Source organism: Trichomycterus rosablanca, chromosome 8 (genome assembly GCF_030014385.1).
Source record: "Trichomycterus rosablanca isolate fTriRos1 chromosome 8, fTriRos1.hap1, whole genome shotgun sequence".
Lineage (NCBI taxonomy): Eukaryota > Metazoa > Chordata > Actinopteri > Siluriformes > Trichomycteridae > Trichomycterus > Trichomycterus rosablanca.
This window is the reverse complement of record NC_085995.1, coordinates 40461208-40488823: the sequence shown is the minus strand read 5'-3', so window position 1 is coordinate 40488823 and position 27616 is coordinate 40461208. Positions and strand designations below refer to the sequence as shown.

Sequence of the window (27616 nt, the reverse complement as noted above, 5' to 3'; positions counted from 1 at the left end):
CAGGCGGATTCATATGAAGATCCGTATTGCGTACGGAGAATCATGCACTGATCTCCATGATCCACCGTCTTCGTGCAGTAACATCGATCAGCCAGCAGAGGGTGCTACTACGAATTACGAGGAATCCCTACAGTCCTCTCTCCGTCCGTGTAGGCGCCCAGCCAAGTTCGAAACGTCAGCACTGGTGGGCTATCACGTCCCACCCAAGCATCCACCCATATTTTTATTACCAAATAAAAGCTCCATAAGGTAAAAAATGATGGAGTTCGACACGACGTAAGTGGAAGTATCTCTGTATTTTGGTAACTCGTTTAAGGTCCAAGTGCTCACTAAACTAATTAGGTCTTAATTGACTCGTAAGGATTCTTTAAGCAGCTGACTAAGGATTTGAACACTAAGCTAATTAATGCCTATGGAGCAAAACAGAGCTCTTAATTATAAATAAGTTCCACCAGCTTGCAACTTGTGCCGTTCAAAACCTCATCAAGAGGCAGATAAGGGAACTGTAGACCTGAAAGGCCCAGGACGACCCCTATGGGACAGAAAAGGACCTGCAGGAGGGTCAAACTGGTACAGAAATATTGTTTACAGTCCATGATATCATTAAAAGAGAAAGTGCTGTATTAAAAAATGACATCATTCTGTCATAAATGTAATCACACAGGTTTGGGAACACTTCAGCAAACCCTCGTCAGTAAACACAGCTCGCCTCTGCAGCTACAGCTGATAAGATCACATAAAGGCAACTCTGGTTTAAAATCATTTGTGTTTGAACTGGAGTGTCTGTCAAGCTCATGCTCAGGTGTCCAAATACTTTTGGCTATGTAATATATTTCCCAGTATGTTGCTCCAGTTCCCCAGTTGATCGCTGAAGATGCTGGATGTTCTCTAGATAGTGATTCACACCGTTATGGAGTGTGGAGGCACAGCGCCCTCTGCTGGATAGAACACGAACTTTCTCCAGCGGTTCATTTATTGTCTGTTTTACAACAGATTGATACTGGTCAGGGTCGCGATGGGTCCGATTTATTAGGCAAAAAGCAGAAAACACCCCTAAGAGGTCGCCAATTCATCACAGGGCACACACACACACGTAAAGTAATTACTAGTAGCTCCAATGAACCTGACTGCACATCCTTGGACTTGAGAGGAAACCGGAGCACCCGGAGGAAACCCACATGAATACAGGGAGAACATGCAAACTCCACACAGAAAGGACCTTGGCCAACCCTGGCCCTTCTTGCTGTGAGGCGACAGTGCTACCCACCGGGCCACCAAAGATATACATACACTCGTCTTTGGATTTGCCAACAGGGCAGCATGATGGCACAGTGGGTAGCACTGTTGCCTCACAGCAAGAAGGGCCTGAGTTTGATTCCCAGGGTCTGGTCTGTGTGGAATTTGCATGTTCTCCCTGTGTTCGTGATGGACTGGCGACCTGTCCGGGGTGTTTCCTGCCTTTTGTCCAAAGAATCAGACCCACCGTGACCCTGACCAGGATAGGGCGGTGGTAAAACATGAAAATTTAACTAAATATATACATACATACATACACTATATGGCCAAAAGTATTGGGACATCTAACATCTAACTTTTCAGTAACTTGTCTGAGACGGCTTCTGACCAGACTTTGGAGTACGTCTGTGGGAACGTGTGGCCGTTCAGTCAGAGGATTTGTACCAACGTCCAACAAGCTCATAGTCGGGTGTCCAAATACTTTTGGCCATATAGTGTATATAGTGTTAAATTATGTTAGCTCAGTACCGCTGGGATCCAGGGTTCGAATCCCCAGCAGTGCAATCAGTCTGGGGAGAGGCCCTGCTATGGATTGATGTCCAATCTGGGGAAACTAAAGCCACCGCAACCCTGACCAGGATCATTCAAAGAAAACTGATTTATTTAATCTAATCCTGGTTTAGACCTGGACATAAACCCTGAACCGTGAATCCGAGCTGTTCACCGCGTGCTAATTAAACGGCGCGATTCTAAGTGTCGCCATTAATTCGTCAAGGAGAGAAAGGAACCAGAGGGTCGTAAGTCGTGCTTCAGACGAGCCACCCACACCGCACGGCGAGAGCTGGAGATCTGGGTCACGGTCTGCATTCGCGTCTGCTCGATAGCAGACCGCATTCCAAAGCAGGACAGTCAAGTGTGTGTGTGTGTGTGTGTGTGTGTGTGTGTGTGTGTTTATTTTACGGCCGTGGATAATAGGCCTCGTCCACCTGCAGGAAGTCGGGGGGTGGGTGGGTGGGTGGTGTGGGCAGTGGGGGGGGGGGGGGGTTATATTTGAGTCAGCGCTAGTAAGAATCCAATCATGCGTGACACCCAGATCTGTTCTGCTGCACAACTGAGGGCTGAGCGCCCCCCCCTCTGACCCCCCCCATCCGAAAACCAAACCATGTCCTGAACAGGTCCACCAGGATACTGGAATACCTCCAGAAAGCCCACAAAAACAAAGGGAGAACATGCAAAACTTTGCAGCAACAGTTTAGGGAAGGGAAGGCTCTTTGCTGTTTCATGTGTATGGGAATTTGTGCCTATTTAGTCAAAAGATGACAAGGCCTTCCCTAAACTGTTGCTGCAAAGTCAGAAGCATGTAATGTGCAGTGTTTTGAGACATGGAGACACTGTTTATGGAAATGTGTTTATACGTTGGATCAGCGGGTAGCACTGTCGCCTCACAGCAAGAAGGTCCTGGGTTCGATTCCCAGGCGGGGCGGTACGGGTCCTTTCTGTGTGGATTTGCATGTTCTCCCCGTGTCTGTGTGGGTTTCCTCCCACAGTCCAAAAACATGCGATCAGGTTAATTGGAGACACTAAATTTGCCCTATATGGGTGTGTGTGTCTGCCCTGTGATGAACTGTGTGCCTTGCGCCCATTGAAAAGCTGGGATAGGCTCCACTCCAGCACCCCCCGCGACCCTGACTGGATAACGGTTTAGTTGCATTGAGTTTTTCCGCCTCCGTGTTTATGCAGTTTTAATGGTGTGAAACAGCGCCACCCTGTGGAATAATACCGCAGTGCCAAAAACTCCAACTAGCGTTCACAATAAATACACAACATGGATAATAAATTACCGAACCCAACTAAATCTATAAAATAAAGGAAATAATATGCTTGTAATGTGCAGCAACAGTTTAGGGAAGGCCCCTTCCTGTCCCAGCATAACTGCGTCTGTGAACACATGAGGAATTTATTTATTTATTAGGATTTTAACGTCAGGTTTTACACTTTAGTTCCATTCATGACAGGATCAGTAGTAACTCATTACACAAGATTCATCAGTTCAGTTCACAAGTTTTAATGTCACACACAGTCCTGGACAATTGTGTATCTCCAATTCACCTCACTTGCACGTCTTTGGACTGTGGGAGGAAACCGGAGCACCCTGAGGAAACCCACACAGAAATGACCCGGACCACTCCACCTGGGAATCGAACCCAGGACCTTCTTGCTGTGAGGCGACTGTGCTACCCACCACGTGTCCGTGTGTGTGTGTGTGTGTGTGTGTACAGTACGTGTTTATGTTGTTGTTTCTTATTAATGCACTGCAAAGTCGTAATCACAATATATATAGTGTATATGCAGGGGATGTCCTTAAAATTTAGATATGCTCAAAATACCCCCCCCCCCCCTTTAATATACTGATAGAAAAAATATATATAAACAAACATAATAATATTAAAACATAAACATCTGCTTTGACTCGTGTATTTGCGGTTTTAATGCTGTAAAACAGCGCCACCCTGTGGAAAACCGGCGCACTACAGTTCACAAAAACTACAAGTACAAAAAGTATTAGGACACCGGTTTTAATTACTAAATCGAAATAAATGTATTGAATAAAGGAAATGAACAAACAGTTTAGGGAAGGCCCTTTCCTGTTCCAGAACGAGAACGCTCTATAAAGACGTGAAGAAAAGCTCCAGCGTCCTGCACAGAGCCCTGCAAATATAAGCCCCACTCAACAGCTCTGGGATGAACCGGAACATCGACTGATCAATCAGCACCCTGTCGTACAAATGCTGCCACCTTTTGACTGAATGGGCACAAATTCCCACAGACACAATCAGAAGGAGAAGAACATAATTTATTTGTCATATATACATATACACGTGTACACTCACTTACTTACTTACTTAACCGCTTATCCAATTAGGGTATCCCAGCTTTTCAATGGGCGCAAGGCACACAGGGAAATTCAGTGTCTCCCATTAACCTGACTGCATGTTTTTGTACTGTGGGAGGAAACCCACGCAGACACGGGGAGAACATGCAAACTCCACACAGAAAGGACCCGGATCGCGGCGCCTGGGAATCAAACCCAGGACCTTCTCGCTGTGAGGCGACAGTTTTACCCACCGAGCCACCGTGCCGCCCCAGTGTACAGTAGAATGACTTTCTTTTTCCTGGGGTCAGAGCGCAGGGTCAGTCGTTGCTCCACCCCTGGAGCAGACAGGGTTAAGGGCCGTGCTCAAGGGCCCAACAGTGGAACCGACAATCTTCCGATTTAAACGAAACAATAAAATAATAAAATCTCACTCGTTTGCAGGGAAAAATCGAGCTTTATTTACTGAAACTGCTCACATAGAAAATATTTTACACTCTAACCAAACAGTGTCGAGACAGAACCCCGTCTGTTCCGTCACAAATACAGGAGGATACAGGGACTAATAGACGAACAGACTAATAAAATAAATACAATCGGGTGCAAAAGTTCTGCAAGGGTCACGACAATGAAATGGTAAAGCATGCTGGCTCACTACCGCCGAGATCTGGGGTTTCTAGGGTTCGAATCTCAGCTGTGCTATCATGATCGGCTAATGGGGGTGGAACCGCCTGGTCGTCATGAGGTGCACTTGACAGTGCAGGTCCCAAGCCCGGATGGAAATAGGAGGGTCGAGGAACCAGATCCACTGTGGCGACATCTGAAGAACAGAACAAACTACGAGGGATCTTCAAAAACTTTCCTCACTTTTATATGTTGGTTATAAGCGGTGAGGGTGCAGTAGGAGAAGGAATCGGTTGTCTGAGAGACGCTTATAGTCCGGATTTAGCTCCGTCTGATTTCCACCTTTTCAGATGCTCATAGAAGCTTTAAGGGGAAGAAGATTTTCATGTGATGATGATGTGAAACAAGCGACGCATCAGTGGCTACGAGCCATTTCGGATTATATACTTCATCAGATGTTTTGTCTGTTTCAGGACTAACAGATATGTTATGAGGTGCAGGTCCGGTTGGAAATAGGAGGGTCGGGTCAGAAAGGGCATCCGGTGTCAAAACTGTACCGAGTCTGGTAAGCAATTCAGGACCAGATCTACTGGGGGAACTACGAGGGATGTTCAAAAAGTTTCCTCACTTGTATATTTTGGTTATAAGCTGTGTAGTAGGAGGCGTCGTAATCGCTCGTGTCTGAGAGACGCTTATAGTCCGGATTTAGCTCTGTCTGATTTCCACCTTTTTGGAGGCTGAAAGAAGCTTTAAGGGGAAGAAGATTTTCATGTGATGATGATGTGAAAGCAGCGGCGCATCAGCGGCTACGAGCTCAACCAAAATGTTTTTTTGGTGACGGCATTAAGAAGTTGGTACGACGCTGGAAAAATGCATGTAGAAATGACGATGTAGAAATCCAAATCAGGGGGTGTCCGCAAACTTTTGCAGAAGACCGTATTTCCAGGTCACAAACTTAAAATAAGCACAGAAGAAACCACTGCACTAGTCGCAACAAACGTGGTTTTATAATCACCGTCCGGTGCAGGTTGGGGCAGGACGTTTCTGTCCCCAATAAGCTGCTTGTTTCCAGGAGTCCAAGAGAGCGACGTCCTTCCCATCCCGCCGTTTCTCAAAACGACACTAAATATGAGCCGTCGTGAGAGTGTTTGTCCATGCTTACTGACCTCCGAGTGACCCGAGAATCTGTTCAAAATGTGCTCTGGCTGGCTGGACGTGTGTCGGAGGAAGCACGTGTTAGCCCTCAGCCTCACAGCATCAATGTCTCATTAAGTGCGAGAGACTCGGAGAGAAAATCAAACATTTTCGGCATTTAGAGGACATTTCTGTGTGTGACAGTGTACTGTCTGAGCAATTAAGGGTTAAGGGCCTTGCTCAAGGGCCCAACAGTGACAGTCCAGTAGTGATGGGGTTTGAACCAGCGACTTTTTCATTACTAGTCCAGTACCTTAACCGCTAAGCTACAACTTCTTCCTTTTTTTGGCCGATTGAAGGCGTAGGTGCCTACACCACTTGAAGAGTATATCAGTATATGGCCAAAAGTATTCGGACGCCTGACCATGAGCTTATCGGACGTCCAACCTGTGTGTGATCTCGTCATCTGGAACAAAAGCCGCTCTTCTGAGAAGCTTCTCACAAGACTTTGGAGTATGTCTGTGGGAATCTGTGCCCATTTAGTCGGTACGACTGGGTGCTGATCCATCAGTCAAGGTTCCGGTTCGTTCCGGAGCTGTTGAGTGGTGCTGAGTTCAGGGCTCTGTGCAGGACGCTGGAGTTCGTCATGTCTATACAGAGCTTGCTGATGCTGGAACTGGGAAGGACCTTCCCTAAACTGTTGCTGCAAAGTTGGCAGCATGTGATTTCCCTTATATGATATATATTTATATATTATATTTATTACACCTGTGACAGTTGTGGCTGAAAAACATAAATACAATAATTAGAAGAGGTGACGCCCTTCCTGATGTAACCCTCCTTATCGCATCCGGGCTTGGGACCTGCACTTACAAGTACAAGTGCACCTCCGAGATCCGAACCCGAGCCCCCGAAGCTGCTGAATGTACACAACCATAAAATAAACTCAGTAAGAAACTCACACTTGTGACAAAGTGATTTTTAATTATTCAGCCACAGAACAAAAGAACAAGTGTATGTAAACTTCTGACCCAAACACACGTGTACTGACGGCACCGGACCGACCGGACAGTCTCCGATCACCTACAGACCCAACGTGTAATGAGACACGCCCCGCTTCGTCGTAAATATTAGGACACGCCCAGAAACGTGGAGAAAGAAAAAAAACTGAAGGAATTTTGACCAGGACTCTGGAACCTACTGCTCATGAAAATCACCCCCAAAAAAACAAACAGACGTGAGGTTCTGCACATGCATCATGCTCGTTTCTCATGACAAGGTAATAAGAGGACGACAGGAGTACACCATATGGTTAAAAATACGGACCGGGCTTCTCACAGCGGGAATTTGTGACCATTCAGCTGATCAGTGCGGCTTCACAAGTCACGCTGGACAAAGTCGTAGGCACGACTTTTCCTTTACATGATCGATTTATTACAGCCGTTAGCGACTGTTGTGGCTGAAACACGAATTCAGTCATTAGAAGGGGCGTCCCAATACTTTTGCCACATGAGGGGAAAGTTGAAGTGAAGTGCTGCGCTCTACACGAGCAGTTTATTAGGAACAGGCGCCCACAATTTTGGGTTCTGGAGACGTTTTGCCCCCATGAGCAGCTAGAACGACACCCGCTCTTCTGGGAAGCTTCTCACAGGACTTTGGAGTACGTCTGTGGGAATTTGTGCCCAGACAGTCAAAACATGACTGCATTTGTATGGCCGGGAACAGATTGATCAGGTTGATGTTTAAAGCTGGAAGCCTTAGATACAAATTCAACAATTAGAAGGGGCGTCCAAATACTTTTGTCCATATAAAGTTTGGGTCTCTGCTCAAGGAAAGGTTGAAGTGAAGTGCTGCGCTCTTACACGAGCAGTTTATTAGGAACAGGCGCCCACAATTTAGGGTTCTGGAGACGTTTTGCCCCCATGAGCAGCTAGAACGACACCCGCTCTTCTGAGAAGCTTCTCACAGGACTTTGGAGTACGTCTGTGGGGATTTGTTCCCGTTGAGTCCAGCGCCCAGCCACACAAATGCTGTCATATTGTGACTGATCAGTTGATGTTCCAGTTCATTCCAAAACTCTTTATAAAGCTCTGCTTTGCGCACAGTCATGCTTAAACGATAACAGGCCTTCCCTAAACTGTTGCTGCAAAGCTAGAAGCATATCAATTAGCAGTTCTTGGGGAAAAGTTGAGCTGAAGTGCTGCGCTCTTACACGAGCAGTTTATTAGGAACAGGCACCCACATTTTAGGGTTCTGGAGACGTTTTGACCCCATGAGCAGCTAGAACGACACCCGCCCGCTCTTCTGAGAAGCTTCTCACAGGACTTTGGAGTACGTCTGTGGGGATGTGTGCCCATTCACTCAAAAGATGGCAGCATTTGTATAACAGTTGATGTTCCGGTTCATCCCAAAACTCTTTATAGAGCTTTGCTTTGTGCACAGGGGTACGGTCATGCTTAAACGGGAACAGACCTTCCCTAAACTGTTGCTGCAAAGCAACAGGAAGCCTGAAGCACAAATTCAAAAATTAGAAAGGGGCGTCCCAATACTTTTGCCATATACAGTAAAGGTAAAATTGAACTAGAGTGCTGTGCTCTTACACGAGCAGTTTATTAGGAACAGGTGCCCCTAAACTAGGGTTCTGGAGACAGTTTGCCCCCATAAGCAGCTAGAACAGCAGCCGCTCCTCTGAGAAGCTTCTCACAGGACTTTGGAGTACGTCTGTGGGAATTTGTGCCTGTTCAGTCAAAACATGACAGCATTAGTATGACTGGGAACTGATTGATCGGGTTGATGTTTAAAGCTGGAAGCCTGAAGGACAAATTCAACAATCAGAAGGGAAAGTTGAACTGAAGTGCTGCAGTCTTACACGAGCAGTTTATTAGGAACAGGTGCCCACAATTTTGGGTTCTGGAGACGCTTTGCCCCCATGAGCAGCTACAACGACAGCCGCTCTTCTGAGAAGCTTCTCACAGGACTTTGGAGTACGTCTGTGGGAATTTGTGCCCAGACAGTCAAAACATGACAGGACCTGTAGGGCTGGGTGCTGATTGATCAGTTGATGTTCAAAGCTGGAAGCCTGAAGAACAAATTCAACAATTAGAAGGGGCGTCCAAATACTTTTGTCCATATAGAGTTTGGGTCTCTGCTCAGGGAAAGTTGAACTGAAGTGCTGCGCTCTTACACGAGCAGTTTATTAGGAACAGGTGCCCACAACGTAGGGTTCTGGAGGCGTTCTGACCCCATAAGCGTCGCGCCTCAGAGGGTCAGGTGATACAGAAACGTGCTGCTAAAAGAAACTCAGAACTGAACGAAGATAAAAGGCGTGTGAAATTTGGTATGTTCACCATGTTTTATTGTTTTTTTTCCCCTGAATTCGAGGTGGAGACAGGAGTGACCTTGAGAGTCTGGACGGTAAATACAAAGTAGAAACGGAGAGGAAAGAAAATCCCAGATAACAAACCCACACACAAACAAAACCAAACGTATTCTGTCGTAGCTCATCACTAGATGAAAGAAGTGCGTCTATTTAATCGCTTAATCGTATCGCCGAACTCGCCGGGTAGTTTCTCGTCTCCGCTCGGATGAAGTGCTGCCCCCCTACCGAAAACGAAACGCGGAACTCCGTATGTACACGCACCGCGTATTTTACTTTTTCCTCTTCCTCCCTGACTGGAAACGACCGAATTCGGAACTTATCGCCGCTAATCAAAGGCACAGAATCATTCAGGAGCGTCTTCACATCTACGTGACGTCTTTTTTTTTTATACATTTTATTCATTTATTCATGTTTTTTAACTTATTTTTTTACATTTTAGCAATGAAGCTGGCATCAGGATGGCCTCTAATAACCAGACAGCGAAAGTAAAAGTAAAAACGCCATGACGTGGCCCAAAACATCAGAACCTTGTTGTTGTTTTTTTTTTTGTTTGTTTATTTATTTTTATTCCCGAAAGTCTTTAGTCGTGGTCTAGAAAGTGGATAACAAACCCCCTCGGCTTCTGTTCCCGCGATGAGACGTTTGAAGAGACGCCTCGAAGTCGAGACGATGCACACTACAAAAAAATTCGACGGCAGAGACGATTCTATTTGCCCCCCCCCCCCCCCCCCCCCCCCCCGTTTACTGACCTGCTTCTCTTCGGCCTATAACGAGTCTCTAATGAAAGAAGCTTCAGGATCGGTGGAGTCGGGCGCCGGGGACGTCGGGGATTCGGATCGGCTCGGGTCGTTTGTTTAAGACACGCCGTTCAACACGACCGGGCCGTCCGCGCCGTCCTGCTTGTCTTTCCTGATCCCTACTCGCTCCTTGACGTTCCTCTGCCTGCCGGGGCCGGAGTCTGCGGCGGGCCCCGGGGGGCCTCGGCTGGTGTGGACGCTCCTCTCGTTATTGCTGTCCACACGAATCTGAAATGAGACAGAATCTGCTCGCTAGATTTACTTACACCTCTTAACATTATTTATTCTCACAATTTAGACATAGCCAGTTCCTCTCCAGTGTTCTCCTGACACGCCTTCTGTCCGACGCATGTCACGCGCTGCTCTCCACGTCCCTCGGGCTACTAACCTTGGTCCTTCCTCGGCGTCAAAGACCCCGCCCACTTTTTTAGTCACGTCTTTTCCCACCCAGCAGACTAGCAGACTGGCCACGCCTGAGGGAGGGAGGCTGACTATGTTCGGGGGGGGGTGGATGATGAAATAAAAGGCACAGCGTGTCTCTCCGTATGCGACTCGGATCTCTGTGAGGAGGGGGTGCGTGATAGTCTGCGGTCTTTAAATTTGACCCTTGAGCCAAATGTTTGCGGCTACATTATATGGCCAAAAGTATGTGGACACCCCTCCTAATGATCCTAATGTCTCTCCCAACATCCGTTGCTAACAGGTGTATGAAATGATATAAGGTGAATGATGTGCTTTTAACATTGTGGCAACAGTTTGGGGAAGTCCCTCTACATACAAAGACACGGTTTGACTAGTTGCTCTACACAGAGCCCTGGTGAACACTCAACCCAGCTCAACACTTTCGGGATGAATTTGACTCGGACGGTGAGCCGGATCTTCTCTTCTCGTCCTTCTCTTCTCTGTTGACTAAATGGGAACAAATTCCCACAGACACGCTCCAAAGTCTTGTAGGAAGACTTCCCAGAATGATATAAGTGAATGACACGTTAGCTGACGTGCTAGAGGGTTGTGCGACCTGAGGCTAACTGTGTTAGCTTAGTAAGCTAAAACTGTGGTGACGTAATCGGCGTAATCTCTGTATAAGTAGAGCGTCTAAATAATCTGCCTCATGAGCTCCAGGTCTTATTAGGATCCTCTCTACTGAGGCAGCTGATCAGGTAGGTAGTGGGGAGCAGGGCGGGTCACTAGGTTTACCTGTAGTGAATCCTCCTGAAGGCGCGGCTTGGAGTCTCTGGTGTTCCGGGGCCGCGAGTCGCTCCAGTGCACGTCCTCACCTAACCAAACACACAAGCGTTCAAAACGTTCATGAGAATTTATAACGTCTGAACGATCCGATTTTCTCCCAAAGAGACTTACAATTATCAACACAGTCTGTTGAGGGTTAAGGGCCTTGCTCAGGGGCCCAACAGCAGCAACTTGGCGACAGTGGGGCTTGAACTTATCCGCCCGTACTTCGGTGGATCGGCGCGCGAGGTCGGTCTCGCTCGTGGAGATTCACGCGCCGACCTCCACGTCCCTCCACTTCTGTACAGGCGCCTCGGCCTAGTAACCAGGGTCCTTACACTGCGTCATCCTTACAAGACCCCGCCCACTTTTTAGTCCTGCCTTTTCCCACCCAGCAGACTAGTGGCCAGTTTCGTCTCCTGCGAGCACTGCCAGCTGACCGGCAACAGAGCCGAGGTTCAAACTCTGTAATGTCCTGGTACCAGAAACCACGGCACATTTTCCAGACGTCGTGCGGACTTGGCGGGTCAGATCCGCTTTGACGGGCAATTCTGTGACAAATTAAAGGAAAAAAAACAAACCCGATAGCCCGTTTCCACCAAAAGAACCATGGTTCTTCAACCGGTTCTGTTCAGGTTTCTTAGAACCTTGGTGTTCTGTAGAGAACCGACGTGCGTTTCCACCAGTTTTTTAGAACCAAGTCTGCGTCATAAACGGTGGGCGTTACTTAACGAAAGTAAAGAGTAACATCATGGCGGAGCGTGTAGATCATGTGCGAGCATTTGTGCTGCTGTTACAGATGTTCGTTTTTATGTAAAAAGTATGGATCAGCTGTCGGTGATGAGAAGACGTGACGTGTTCGTCTCAGTTGTTGTTTTCTTTAGTTCACTGACGTGAGAAGCGTTTTGTGCTTCACTCTCACCGCGATTTACTCAGCGCTCGACTCGAGCGATGAAACATCATTAAAGTTCCACGACACGAACATTAATCTACGTGAAATAACCATCAAACCTACTCTAAAATACAACATCTGTCTACTTTCAGCTGGATTTACTTCACGTGTGTTTATGCACCTCGGGGAGTTGAAAAAGCTTCACGCTTTATTTTTCACGTTAAGCGTTGTTCGTTCTGTCCGGGTCACTTTTACCGCGTCTTATCACACAGTTCACCTTTTTAAAGGCGCTTTGAAAACATCAGCGGCAAACCGGCTCGAAATGTGATCAGGTGAAGTTTAAAAGATAAAAATGCAGTACAACATGACACGCCCACAGGTGACGTCCCGGTTCGCGCTGAAAACACACGGTGGAAACACACGGAACCGGTTCAAAATCAAGTTCGGCGTCGGTGGAAAAGGGTTATGACTGACCTTTGTATCCTCCCCGTCCTCGTCCTCCTCTGCCCCGGCCTCCGCCGCCCCTCTTGCGTGCGTCCGGTACTCGCTTGTTGTATCCCATGGACTCTTCGTCGGTGGGGGCCAGAGACCAGTCGCTCAGCTCCTCTCTGTGGTCCGACTCGGTCTCGGACGCGTTCGACGCTTCGGAGTTGGTGCCTTATGGGAAATTTACAGAAGCCATTAAATACAAAAAAAACCCCAGAAATATTCTGTACTTATTTTTATTCACGTTCGCGTACCCGAGGCGAAGCCGGGCCCCCGTCGTCCTCGCCCGCCTCGGCCGAACGGTCTACCCCCTCGCGGGTGGCCCATGCCGTTATCGGAGCCGAACGGCTTCTCTTTATCCGGCCGGCCGGACGGAGCTCTGGGTCCCCCGCCGATCTGTCTGAGCTGCTCGTCGATCTGCAGCCGCTCCATCCGCAACTGATCCACCTCCTGAACACGACGAGTACTAATTAACCTCCAATTTAGTCATATCTAATTCCTCATTAGATGTAATAGCGGTTAATGAAACATCACCTACGTCCAGGTGAGCTACGGAATCCTCGTAAAAAAAAAAAAGGGGGGCGCTGGGGTGGCACGGGCGGTCTAACTACTCACCACCTAACCTGTGCAGAGCTGCCAACCTGGCCGGGCATCCACACATACACATGAGGGTCGTGTTTAAGGGACACGACCCCAGTCTGATCGAGGAGAGTCAACCTGGATCACCCAATCTGTCGGCGCTTCTCGTCACCTACCAGCATTGGGTTCCCACACGGTGCCAACACTCGCCCAGGCGCCCGATGCAGTCCCGGAGATATCATATGGCAGTGGAAACGGAAAGAGACAGTGTGATCGCAGAGCTGCCGACCTAACCAGGCATCCTGACAGACATTGGAACCGGCGCATTAGCACGCCGTGCCACCCGAGCACCCTATATGTTTTTATTTATTTATTTATTAGGATTTTAACGTCATGCTTTACACACTTAGGTTGCATTCATGAGATAACAGGTCTGGTCCGGACGCCTGGGCGAGTGTTGGGTGGCACTGTGTGGGAACCCAACGCTGGTAGGGGACAAGAAGCGCCCTCAGACTGGTTACACAAGGTTCATCAGTTCACAAGTTCACAAATTGGAGCTCGCGGGGGAGCAAACCCACACAGACACGAGGGGGAACATGCAAACTCCACACAGAAAGGACCCGGGCCTCGCCACCATGAGGATTCTGCAGCTCACCTGGGCGAAGGCGAGTTTCGGTAAACGTTCAGGCGTACCTTCAGGTAGTTGAGATGATAGTCGAGCAGCAGGTGAGCGTTCGAGATGGCTTCCTTCGTCCCGACGAAGACGAACGGCACCATGCCCTTTAGTTCCGATCACCGGCCGGCGAAGAGAAAGAGACGAACAAAAATAAACCCATCATCGTTAGGGCGCATTCACCGGTTTGCTGTTTGCTGACCGTTTCAAAGCTCCTCCAATGAGACAAACTGTTTGATATGATGCACTAAAATCGATTTAGGCCGTACAAACAAAACTTAACTCGATTTATTGTAGTAAAACAGCGAGAGAGGAATTATACGGAGCTGCCAAATACAGCGGTACCTTAAAACTGGACGTCAGTCGGTTCTGGGAGCGGTATTTAAGGTATTTTATCCCATAAGGATGTTTGGAGAACCTGTTAATGCGTCCATGGTCCCGTGGAACTGCAGATATTTTAGTCTCATGTAAAATAATGAGGTTGTTTTTGACACTTAAACACTGAAAATAACACAAATATAATATAAACACACTGAAATACAATTACTAACAGTTACACATCAATAACAATACAATAAAATCTGCACTTTAGTTTTACTTCTTTATCGTCTCCTGACGCTTCTTAATGGTGGAGATGATCGATCTTGGAATACCGTATTACGAGAAGTAACAAAATAACCTTTGCACGTTTTCACGTTAAGTTTTGTGCACCGCTTTTTTGTCACTTCTCGTGTGAATGCGCCGATGCTGAACGGAATACGGTATTCCACCATAAAGAAGAGCAGGAAACAATAAAGAAGTAAAACTAAAGTGCAGCTTTTATTGTATTTTTATAGATTTTTAACTGTTTTTAATTGTATTTTAGTGTTATTATTAGAGATGCATGAGTACCGATACTAGTACCGGGTATTTGCCCGATACCGTGCTCATTAACTCGTACTCGCAAACGAGGCTCTGATACTAAACATCCGATACCGTGTGCCTAGTGCACGTTGCTGCGTTAACGCAGGGATTTTCAACCTGTGGGGCGCGAGTGCCTGACCGTCCCGTAAAATACGGAATCGTTCCGTATTTGGAAACTAAATGTCGCGTTCCGTATTGAACTGATACAGGACGCGCTTTGTTCCGTATTTTATCAATGGGAGAGAAACGCTGCAGATTAGACTGTTCAATACTAGAGCTGGGCGGTTCCTGAATCACCCGGGTTAATGATTCGAATCTTTGTACTGAATCAGGAATCACGAGTCCGAAATCTCAATTAACCCGGATCCTACGAGTCCTCTGACTGGCTGCTGCTAAGTATACAAGCCGACTCACCGGAAACACATCTGACTGCGATTACACACACTGGTGTTCGTTATGTGGCTGATTTTATGCACATGCTATTATTATTATTATTATTAATTAGGGCTGTCGAAGTTAACGCGATAATAACGCATTAACGCGATTTCAATTTAACGCGATTAAAAATAATAGTGCCGTTAACGCAAATTCTAGTTAATGTTGAGACTTGACTGGTAGAACTACAACGCTCGGTTACATTATGTTAACATTATGTCAAAACAAACGTTTTAATGTCGGACTTGCCATTGTTTTTCATTTGCGGTTTGTTAGCATAATGTAACCGAGCGTTGTAGTGATGCACTTATAAAGAAATAAATACACGCTATATTCACAAGTTGTCGGGAGCAGAACACTTTTATTAACTTATTCTGTTAAGGTACCAAATACCGGAAAGCTGAGTCAAGCACGTTAGTCCATGAACTATGGAAGCCCCAAAGGGTCAAAACACACTCACTTCGTGTAGAAACGGCCATCAAACCATTGTCACAATACAACCACAGAAAAGTCTGTTACAATAACTACGCCTTATCCCACCTAAAGCACCGCTGATCTACAATGTTTGCTGATGGATAAATTCTAAACTACTTTTCTATAACATTTACACAGATTTTTTTTTTATGTGATTAATCGCGATTAACTATATGAAATTCTGAGATTAATCGCGATTAAAAATTTTAATCGTTTGACAGCCCTATTATTAATCAGTAGTAGTGGTATAGATTAGTAATGCAGCATATTTTCTTGTAAGCAAAATAACATAATATAGTTATATTATTATTAAAATGCAAATGCTTACAGGCTACTTTAGTACTGTACTGCGTAAGGAGTATCACAGCCCCCATGGTAATTTTAAACCCTTGACCCATTAATATACCCATCTGATTGGTATGTGAATCCACCCCCCTCTCCCGCATGGTCAAGTATTCACTTAAAAAAAGTGTCAACTTGTCACTGACAGGAGAAGTGTGAGGTGCCAAGAGAATCAAGAGAGAAGGATGAGTGCATGGAAGACAAGTCATATTTGGATGCATTTTAATGCAATAAATCAATCACAATCAGAATGTCAGTATAAGTGACTCAACTGACTCAAGTGACCCAAGTGAACCGGATCACTTTACTGAGTGACTCAGATTAACCCGAGTCCATAAAATGAACCGAATTTACCACCACTATAAATACTTCACTGTTTGAGTAGCGCAGTGGGCAGAGCGCATCACGCACGTTCTTCTGCCCTAGGTTCGAATCCGGCTTAGGGCGAAACTATAGTAACACAAGCAGGGCCGGCGCTATGGGGGCTCTGGGGTGGTCATTGTCCCAACCCTCCCCCAATTTTCTTACTGCCCCCCTAAGCAACGCAGTCCAGAACCGGGCTGCATGTTGGTGTGAAGATGGATTATGTAAAAATGTTGTTTTCACTATTGAGAAAAAATGTTACATGATGTTGTTTATGCATGTTGTTTTACCTAAAATATGGTTCTGATTTATCATTAAAGAATGAAAATAATATATGTTAAACAGCTTAAATTAAACATTTTGATAACGTTCCTATGATGGTGTAAGACCCGTTATATTGTTTACAGGTGTAACCCTAACCCCCCCCTCCCCTCCCGCTGAGGTAAACAGGGTGTTCCTTATTTCCAGTTCTGAAAGTTGGCAACCCTAGTTCCACTGCACTATTTTACACTAAAAACTACACTATTCCATAATGCTCCAGATTGCATCATTCTAAATAGGTATCGGTATCGGCGAGTACAAAAATACATGTACTGGGAAAAAATGGTATCGATGCATCCCTAGTTTTTATATAGACTTATTGTAGTAAAACAGCGAGTGAGGAATGTGATTAGTGGAGGAACTTATGAGCAGTAATAATGAAGAGAAGTTTAGTGCTCCTGTCTCCTTCTTTTACTACATTAAACCACGTTAAGCTTTATTCTCAACCAGAAGCGTTTTAGACTCTGGGAGAAGCTGATTCTGATTCTCATCATTTCTCAGAAGCTGGAGCTGTAACACAAGTTTAAAAGTGAAACAGGGAGGAGAATCCAGATAAACACAGATACATGTGGAGCTGTAACCCTGGATCTGACGCTTATTCCACACTGATGCAGGTTCAGCTCAGATTTACACTCATGTGAACGCGCCCTTATTCTGATTACTGAAATACAGATTACGATTGGACGGTGATACAGACCTCGTCCAGCGTTGTTGGTTTCTTCTCGTTTTCTGGTTCCACTCTTACTCGGACCACGCCGGATTTATCCACCACCTCCTGGATCACCTTACCGCTCTTCCCAATGACCTTTCCTAAAAGAAATAATATACAAATATACATACATCATATCTCATGATGCTTCCACCACCGTACTTCACAGTGGGCGTGGTCAGCTCTGGATCACATACAAGGCACGTTTACGTTTACAGCCTTCAGTCGACGCTTTTATCAAAAGCAAAAAAAGTTACAGTTGTGCCAGAATACAGTGCAAGCAGATAAAGGTTAAGGGCCTTGCTTAGGGGCCCGACGGTTGCGACTTGCCAGTAGGGAGGCTTGAACCAGCAACCTTTAGATTACTAAGCCAGCACCTTATATGCAACACGTTACTTTCACTTTCATTCATCGTGTTTCCATTTCATCCTGGTCAGGGACGCGGTGGGTCCAAATAAGGGTCAAAGGCCTTGCGTAAGGGCCCGACAGTTACACTAGTTGTGGGGCTTGAACCAGCAACCTTTAGATTACTGGACCAATACCTTATATGTAACATGTTACTCTGTAGGATGTTTTTACTTTCATTCATCATGTTTCCATTTAAATCAAACGTTTCATCCTGGTCAGGGACGCGGTGGGTCCAAATAAGTGTCAAGGGCCTTGCTTAGGGGCCCGACAGTTGCACATTGCTAGTTGTGGGGCTTGAACCAGCAACCTTTAAATTACTGGACCAATACCTTATACGCAACACGTTACTTTTACTTGCATTCATCGCGTTTCTATTTTCATCAAACGTTTCATCCTGGTCAGGGACGCAGTGGGTCCAAATAAGGGTCAAGGGCCTTGCTTAGGGGCCCGACAGTTGCAATTTGCCAGTGGTGAGGCTTAAACCAGCAACCTTTAGATTACCAAGCCAGCACCTTATACTTGACACGTTACTTAACGAGGATGCATTTACTTAAACGTTTCATCCTGGTCAGGGACGCGGTGGGTCCAAATAAGGGTCAAGGGCCTTGCTTAGGGGCCCGACAGTTACACCAGTTGTGGGGCTTGAACAAGCAACCTTTAAATACTAAGCCAATACCTTATATGCGACACGTTACTTTTACTTTCATTCATGATTTTTTCCATTTTTATCAAACGATTTATCCTGGTCAGGGACGTGGTGGGTCCAAATAAGGGTCAAGGGCCTTGCTTAGGGGCCCGACGGTTACACCAGTTGTGGGGCTTAAACCAGCGACCTTTAGATTACTAAGCCAGCACCTTATATGCAACACATTACTTTTACTTTCATTCATCATGTTCCCATTTATATCAAATATTTCATCCTGGTCTGGGTTGCAGTGGGTCCAGTTACAGGGGAAAACACTGGGTGCAAGGCAGTAATACACCCACAAGACACAGCCAATGGTGTCTGTGTAGATACGAGGCTGGCTGTTAGCACCGCCCGGAAAAAAACTATTCAGTTCCTGTAGCACCATGCAAGAAGAAAAGCAGAGAGAACCACGTCAAACAGTATGCCTATTTCTAAAACCTTGTTTGTAATGATGAAATGATGAAAGACTCCGCCCATTCTTACCTACTAAATTTTTGGGCACCTTAATAACATCCTCCGAAAACTCCAGGAAGCTCCTGGCCTTCCGCACGGCATCGTGGTCCTGAAATCAAAGCAACACAGTCAGACGCAGGTCGTCACGGAAACATCGCACTTTTTTGGGGAGGGGTGAGGTCTGCTGGGTGGCGTACCTCTCCGTAGATGTGAAAGGTGCAGGTCTCCTCGTCCAGGTCGATGTTGGTGACCCCGGGCACTTTGCGGGCCTGCTGGATGTTGGCACCGTGTGTGCCGATGGCCAGACCCATCAGGTCATCGCGCACCACGAACTGCTCGTGGAACCTCGACGCCAACTGACGGGAACTCTGGAACACGAGTACAACGGCGGGTGAGCTGACCGGACACGCCCTTCCAAAGCCACGCCCATAAATACGATTACAGACACTAAAAGCTGTAGGAACCTGGAGTGTGTCAGTGAGAATTTGTTCCTCATGGCATGTTTCTAAAGTTTCAGGACTACACTGAACCACAGCGAGCGCGATCAATCTGTAATGCGGACAGATCAATCAAAATTAAAGCTTTTTGGACAGCAAGGGTCTCATTACGTTTAGCCAATATTTTAAATAATAAATATTAAATAGCAAAAAAGAAAAAAAAGAAATAAAACAATATGTAAAACATAAGGTCATCCGTCCATGAGCTGAAGCATAACTTGGTATTACAGCAGAAATACAATTAGTAAAGTAAATATGGGTGATATGGGTGTTGAATACCTTTGTTTTTTTTTAATCAATCAGAAAGTGGAGGGGGGGGGGGGGGGGTCGGATTAATAACTATGATTTCTTTCCCCAATTTAGTCAGAACAGCCATTTCTAAAGCTCTGGGACTACACCGAACCACAGCGAGAGCAATTATTTACAGAATCGATCTATTATACGATCAGATGAATCAAAATTGAAGCTTTTCAGACAGCAAGGGTCTCGTTACGTCCGGCCAATATTATAAAATGATACATTCTAGGCTCTCCTATGAAAAAAAAAAAAAAAGAAGAAGCCATTTCTAAAGCTACAGGACTACACCGAACCACAGCGAGAGAAATTATTTACAGAATCGATCTATTATACGATCACATTTATCAAAATTGAAGCTTTTCAGACAGCAAGGGTCTCATTTTGTCTGGCTAATATTTTAAATGATAAATTCTACACTCATCAAAAAAGCCATATCTAAAGCTATGGGACTACACAGAACCACAGCGAGAGCAAACATTTACAGAATCGGTCTGTTATTTGATCAGATTAATAAAAATTGAAGCTTTTCGGACATCAACCCTTTACCCCAACTCTTTACGTCCGGCCAGTATTATAAATGATAAATTCTACTCTCACTTGGAATAAAAAGAAATATGTAAGGTCATCTGTCCGTGAGTCCGTAAGTATAGCTTGATATTGCAGCAGAAATACAATTAGAAAAGTAAATATGGGTGATATGGGTGTTTGATACCTTTGTTTTTTTTTCTGAATCGATCAGAAAGGGGGCAAATATTTTCGACATCATTGTTTCTCAGCACAAACCAGACCGGTCGGGTTTATAAATATGATTTCTTTCCCCAATTTAGTCCAAAAAAGCCATTTTTAAAGCTCCAGGACTACACAGAACCACAGCGAGAGCAACCATTCACAGAATCAATCTGTTCTGTGGATAGATCAATCAAAATTTAAGCTTTTCGGACAGCAAGGGTCTCGTTACGTCCGGCCAATGTTATAAATTATAGATTCTACTCTTCCCTATCAAAAAATAAATATATATATTAATAAAATATTATGGCGAATGTAAGGTCACCTGTCCGTGAGTTGAAGCATAACTTGGTATTGCAGCAGAACTATGATTAGAAAAAGTAAATATGGGTGATATGGGGGTTGAATAAATTTGTCAGGTAAACCAGACTGGGCGGGTTTAGAATTGTGAATTATTTTTCCTATTTAATCATTTCCAATTCCCTATTCCAATTCTGCTGCTTGCACCCCAAACCCCCCCCCCCCCCCCCCCCACTGGGGAGGGCTGCAGACTAGCACCCGTCCCCTCGTCACTCACAAAGTCACAGTCGGATCCTCTCCACCAGACAGCAGAGGTCGCTATCGCACCAGGAATCAGAACAAACCCGAACCACCCATCCCACCCTCTCGTAATCGGTCCGTGTAATCGGACCCCGCCCGGGTTTAAACAGGGTGAGGAGGAATCCGACAGCTGCGCATTCACACAGCACACGATACGGCGACGCCCTAAATTTAGCGGATCAGGATTCCTGCGGCGCTCCTCGTACCTCCAGCTGCCGACTGGCCTCCTCGTTCCTCAGCATGAGCGACATCTTGGTGCGCAGGCTCCTGAAGTGCATGTCCGTCATCATGCTCGCCCGTTTGGTCGTCACCTCGTTGACCGACTGGAACGGACAGAGCGAGGACGTGAGGGGAAACATGAAAAACGCCGAATACGGAGTGGGGGGGCGAGCTCGACCCCGCGGCCAGACTCACCAGTATCACCAGCTGCTTCTTCTCGGAGTCGTACGAGACGCTGAACGCTCCCACCGCCTTCTTAAAGTCCTTGTGCGCCGATTCTTTAGCACAGCTAGAAGAAATAAAGACACACGTTAACTAACTAAATAAACTAATTATATAATTAATTACCTTAAATAAAGTCTTATCTTAAAGGAGTTAAAAATACACCATTATTGTGCCTAAATCTAAATCAACTGTAATAATTAAGGGCCTTGCTCAAGGGTCCAACAGGGCAGTCTGGCACAGATGAGGCATGAACCAGCGACCTTCTGATTTCTAGTTCAGTACATTAAAAGAAAAGCTGCTCACTAGATTTTAAAACATGACATTTTCAGGGGCCACATTCACGTGCTCGTCTAGTCTATGGAGTCACATTTTGGTGCTCGTCTAGTCTACGGGGCCACATTCACGTGCTCGTCTAGTCTACGGGGCCACATTCACGTGCTCGTCTAGTCTACGGGGGCCACATTCACGTGCTCGTCTAGTCTACGGGGCCACATTTTGGTGCTCGTCTAGTCTACGGGGCCACATTCACGTGCTCGTCTAGTCTATGGGGGCCACATTCACGTGCTCGTCTAGTCTACGGGGCCACATTCACGTGCTCGTCTAGTCTACGGGGCCACATTCACGTGCTCGTCTAGTCTACGGGGCCACATTTTGGTGCTCGTCTAGTCTACGGGGCCACATTTTGGTGCTCGTCTAGTCTACGGGGCCACATTCACGTGCTCGTCTAGTCTACGGGGCCACATTCACGTGCTCGTCTAGTCTACGGGGCCACATTCACGTGCTCGTCTAGTCTACGGGGCCACATTCACGTGCTCGTCTAGTCTACGGGGCCACATTCACGTGCTCGTCTAGTCTACGGGGCCACATTTTGGTGCTCGTCTAGTCTACGGGGCCACATTTTGGTGCTCGTCTAGTCTACGGGGCCACATTCGCGTGCTCGTCTAGTCTACGGGGCCACATTCACGTGCTCGTCTAGTCTACGGGGCCACATTCACGTGCTCGTCTAGTCTACGGGGGCCACATTCACGTGCTCGTCTAGTCTACGGGGCCACATTCACGTGCTTGTCTAGTCTACAGGGGCCACATTTTGGTGCTCGTCTAGTCTACGGGGCCACATTCACGTGCTCGTCTAGTCTACGGGGCCACATTTTGGTGCTCGTCTAGTCTACGGGGCCACATTCACGTGCTCGTCTAGTCTACGGGGCCACATTCACGTGCTCGTCTAGTCTACAGGGGCCACATTCACGTGCTCGTCTAGTCTACGGGGCCACATTTTGGTGCTCGTCTAGTCTACGGGGGCCACATTCACGTGCTCGTCTAGTCTACGGGGCCACATTCACGTGCTCGTCTAGTCTACAGGGGCCACATTCACGTGCTCGTCTAGTCTACGGGGCCACATTTTGGTGCTCGTCTAGTCTACGGGGCCACATTCACGTGCTCGTCTAGTCTACGGGGCCACATTCACGTGCTCGTCTAGTCTACGGGGCCATATTTTGGTACTCGTCTAGTCTACGGGGCCATATTTTGGTACTCGTCTAGTCTACGGGGGCCACATTCACGTGCTCGTCTAGTCTACGGGGCCACATTCACGTGCTCGTCTAGTCTACGGGGCCACATTGTGGTGCGCGTCTAGTCTACGGGGCCACATTCACGTGCTCGTCTAGTCTACGGGGCCACATTCACGTGCTCGTCTAGTCTACGGGGCCACATTCACATGCTCGTCTAGTCTACGGGGGCCACATTCACGTGCTCGTCTAGTCTACGGGGCCACATTCACGTGCTCGTCTAGTCTACAGGGGCCACATTTTGGTGCTCGTCTAGTCTACGGGGCCACATTCACGTGCTCGTCTAGTCTACGGGGCCACATTCACGTGCTCGTCTAGTCTACGGGGCCACATTCACGTGCTCGTCTAGTCTACGGGGCCACATTCACGTGCTCGTCTAGTCTACGGGGCCACATTCACGTGCTCGTCTAGTCTACGGGGCCACATTCACGTGCTCGTCTAGTCTACGGGGCCACATTCACGTGCTCGTCTAGTCTACGGGGCCACATTCACGTGCTCGTCTAGTCTACGGGGGCCACATTCACGTGCTCGTCTAGTCTACGGGGCCACATTCACGTGCTCGTCTAGTCTACGGGGCCACATTCACGTGCTCGTCTAGTCTACGGGGCCACATTATGGTGCTCGTCTAGTCTACGGGGGCCACATTCACGTGCTCGTCTAGTCTACGGGGCCACATTCACGTGCTCGTCTAGTCTACGGGGCCACATTCACGTGCTCGTCTAGTCTACGGGGCCACATTATGGTGCTCGTCTAGTCTACGGGGCCACATTCACGTGCTCGTCTAGTCTACGGGGCCACATTCACGTGCTCGTCTAGTCTACGGGGCCACATTCACGTGCTCGTCTAGTCTACGGGGCCACATTCACGTGCTCGTCTAGTCTACGGGGCCACATTCACGTGCTCGTCTAGTCTACGGGGGCCACATTCACGTGCTCGTCTAGTCTACGGGGCCACATTCACGTGCTCGTCTAGTCTACGGGGCCACATTTTGGTGCTCGTCTAGTCTACGGGGCCACATTCACGTGCTCGTCTAGTCTACGGGGCCACATTTTGGTGCTCGTCTAGTCTACGGGGCCACATTCACGTGCTCGTCTAGTCTACGGGGGCCACATTCACGTGCTCGTCTAGTCTACGGGGCCACATTCACGTGCTCGTCTAGTCTACGGGGCCACATTCACGTGCTCGTCTAGTCTACGGGGCCACATTCACGTGCTCGTCTAGTCTACAGGGGCCACATTTTGGTGCTCGTCTAGTCTACGGGGCCACATTCACGTGCTCGTCTAGTCTACGGGGCCACATTTTGGTGCTCGTCTAGTCTACGGGGCCACATTCACGTGCTCGTCTAGTCTACGGGGCCACATTCACGTGCTCGTCTAGTCTACGGGGCCACACTCACGTGCTCGTCTAGTCTACGGGGCCACATTCACGTGCTCGTCTAGTCTACGGGGCCACATTCACGTGCTCGTCTAGTCTACGGGGCCACATTCACGTGCTCGTCTAGTCTACGGGGCCACATTCACGTGCTCGTCTAGTCTACGGGGCCACATTCACGTGCTCGTCTAGTCTACGGGGCCACATTTACGTGCTCGTCTAGTCTACGGGGCCATATTTTGGTACTCGTCTAGTCTACGGGGGCCACATTCACGTGCTCGTCTAGTCTACGGGGCCACATTGTGGTGCTCGTCTAGTCTACGGGGCCACATTTTGGTGCTCGTCTAGTCTACGGGGCCACATTTTGGTGCTCGTCTAGTCTACGGGGCCACATTTTGGTGCTCGTCTAGTCTACGGGGCCACATTCACGTGCTCGTCTAGTCTACGGGGCCACATTCACGTGCTCGTCTAGTCTACGGGGCCACATTTTGGTGCTCGTCTAGTCTACGGGGCCACATTCACGTGCTCGTCTAGTCTACGGGGCCACATTTTGTTTAGCCGACCGATCAATTAAAATTGAAGCTTTGTGGACAGCAAGGGTCTCGTTACGTCCGGCTAAACCTTTAAATGATACATTCTACTCTCTCCTATGAAGAAGAAATCAGGAACATGTAAGGTCATCCGTCCATGAGTTGGAGTATAAATTGATATTACAGCAGAACTACGATTAGAAAAGTAATTTAATGATATTTAACTTAACGGCGTACGTACATCTGCCGCAGATCCTCCGGGACGTCCAGTGTGATCTTCAGGAAGGTGTTCTTGGTGGTGGCCTTGTTGGGGTTGATGGGTCGCAGCCGCTCCAGCGTGACGATCTCGTTCAGCGTGGCGTCGCACGCCGCGTACTCGATCACGTAAAACTGCAGGGGAGAAAAAAAGAAGCACAAATATCGGCACCCGCGGGTCATTTCAGCTCTGAAATATTAACACAATATCGACCAGAATCAATTTTATCGCTTGATCTTTTACGCTAGCCCAGCTATTTTGGAAGTGGGTGTTTGTCTGTGCGCTCTCCCTTAGTGCTGGTCCCAAACCCAGATAAAACAAGCAAGGAACTGTAGTCGACAGAGCCTCAGCTGATGTTCCAGTTCATTCCAAAGCTGTTCAGTAGAGCCGAGGTCAGGGCTCTGTGCAGGCTGCTTTAAAACAGCCATGCTGGAACAGAAAAGGGCCTTCCCCAAACTGTTGCTTCAATGCTAAAAGCATTTTATTTCTGTTAGATAGTTGATTTATTAAACTTGTTAATGTTGTCATTATTAAAATGTTGTGGCTGAAACATCAATCAACAATTTCACTTCTTATACTTTTAGTTCTAGTACACTTATTTTTCTAGGACTTAATTCTACTACTTTTAGTTCAAATTTTTTGGTTTTCTTGTACTTTGTGTTCTAGTATTTTTTTAGTGTTCTAATACTTTTAGTTTTTTAGCACTTTTAGTTCTATTACTTTGTATTCTAGTATTTTAGTGTTCTAGTACATTTAGTTCTAGTACTTTTAGTTCTAGCATTTTTAGTTCTAGCATTTTTTAGTTCTAGCATTTTTAGTTTTCTAGTACTTTTAGTTCTTTAGTACTTTTAGTTCTAGCATTTTTAGTTCTAATACTTTTAGTAATTCAGTTTTCTAGTACTTTTAGTTCTATTACTTTAGTTCTCTAGTACTTTTAGTTCTAGTCTTTTAATTCTAGTACTTTCAGTTCTAGTACATTTAGTTTTCTAGTACTTTAAGTTCTGGTATGTTTAGTTCTAGTACTTTTAGTTATAGTACTTTCAGTTTTCTATTACTTTTAGTTCTAGCATTTTTAGTTCTTGTATGTTTAGTTCTCTAGTACTTTTAGTTATAGTACTTTAGTTTTTTAGAACCTTTAGTTCTACTGCTTTAGTTCCCTAGTACCTTAAGTTCGAGTACTTTTAGTTCTAGTACTTTTAGTTTTCTAGCACTTTTAATTCTAGTACTTTTAAATCTAATACTTTTAGTTCTAGTACTTTTATTACTTTAGTTTTCTAGTAGAAGGCCGTCCGAATACTTTTGACCATATAGCGTTTTTCCAAGGCTGCCAACATTCTTGGTGAGCGCTGTATCTGCACCACGACTTTAAAGCCACGCCCCCTGTGAAGCGCTCCGCTGGTCTGACCCCGCCCGCCGGCACTCACCTCGCCCTTCACCATGCGCACTTTGGCCAGCCACCACCCGCACGGCTCCTTGTCGTTGGCCCTCGAGTACACCTACGGCACAGGAAGAGGAAACGAGTCAGGCTAAACGCCGCGGGAACGTTCCTGCGGGGCGGAAGCGCGTCTCGCGGCACCTACCTCCACCTCATCGCTCTCGTTGATCTCTCTCTGGACTCCGGGCGGAGGAGGGAACCGGACGTCGTGGAAGGGGATCTGTCGCTCCGGCTGCCAGCTTCAGAGGGCAAAAGCATAAAAAAAACGATCTGCACAAAGTTCATAATCAACAAACGGCCACAAACTTTTGACTCTGGTGATACTCACTTGTTCTCGAAGGTGACGGTCACTGTGCCTTCATGCACGTCCTTCAACAAAGCCTGCAGGAAGAGAGAGAGTCCGTTACGTGTTAGCATGTTCCTCTACAAACACGTGAACGTACCGAGAACCTGCCGCCACGCCCAAAAAGTCAGACGCTAAAAGAAAAACAAACACCTGCACCTCGTCCAAACAAGCAAATTCCTCATAACTGCTGCAGTTACGACCTCTGCTGACTGATTGATGGTACTGCACAGAGACGGGGGATAACGTGGAGTTCTGTGCACGACTCTGTGCGCGATACGGATCTCCATATGAACCCGAATGGTACAGGTGAAAAGAAGTGGTCGATACTGCACACGTGTGTTAGTCACAACTAGGGTGGCCAGATTCATACTAACAAAAAGCCGGACATTACACCCCAAAAAGCCGGACGTCATATTAGGAACAGGGGGACATGATACTGCAACACACAGAATGAATCCAGAACCAATATAACAGAGTTTTTGACCAATTTAAGCAAGAATTCTATAACAAATTACTGCTTTACTCACTAAATGTTGCGTCTACTTTTCATATTT

The 27616-nt window shown here is 46.8% G+C and overlaps 1 protein-coding gene across 2 annotated transcripts in view; it reads right to left on the bottom strand.

Moving 5' to 3' along the window:
- Nucleotides 1–3117: 3117 nt before the first annotated feature.
- fmr1 (fragile X messenger ribonucleoprotein 1) overlaps nucleotides 3118–27616 on the bottom strand; it is a 28220-nt gene continuing 3721 nt past the window's right edge. Inside the window, exons 2-16 of one of the 2 annotated variants that reach the window (XM_063000878.1) lie at nucleotides 27045–27097; nucleotides 26862–26955; nucleotides 26706–26777; nucleotides 25267–25415; nucleotides 21530–21623; nucleotides 21322–21438; nucleotides 19193–19363; nucleotides 19026–19104; nucleotides 17435–17547; nucleotides 13920–14006; nucleotides 12902–13097; nucleotides 12636–12818; nucleotides 11240–11319; nucleotides 9995–10270; nucleotides 3118–3174 (exon numbers count right to left, since the gene is read on the bottom strand). In XM_063000878.1, the coding sequence (XP_062856948.1) occupies nucleotides 10100–10270; nucleotides 11240–11319; nucleotides 12636–12818; nucleotides 12902–13097; nucleotides 13920–14006; nucleotides 17435–17547; nucleotides 19026–19104; nucleotides 19193–19363; nucleotides 21322–21438; nucleotides 21530–21623; nucleotides 25267–25415; nucleotides 26706–26777; nucleotides 26862–26955; nucleotides 27045–27097 (1659 nt within the window). In that variant the 3' untranslated portion in view covers nucleotides 3118–3174; nucleotides 9995–10099. Of the gene's footprint in view, nucleotides 3175–4545; nucleotides 8946–9994; nucleotides 10271–11239; nucleotides 11320–12635; nucleotides 12819–12901; nucleotides 13098–13919; nucleotides 14007–17434; nucleotides 17548–19025; nucleotides 19105–19192; nucleotides 19364–21321; nucleotides 21439–21529; nucleotides 21624–25266; nucleotides 25416–26705; nucleotides 26778–26861; nucleotides 26956–27044; nucleotides 27098–27616 lie in introns of those variants that run through there. The other variant, XM_063000877.1, reaches the window with a different exon arrangement.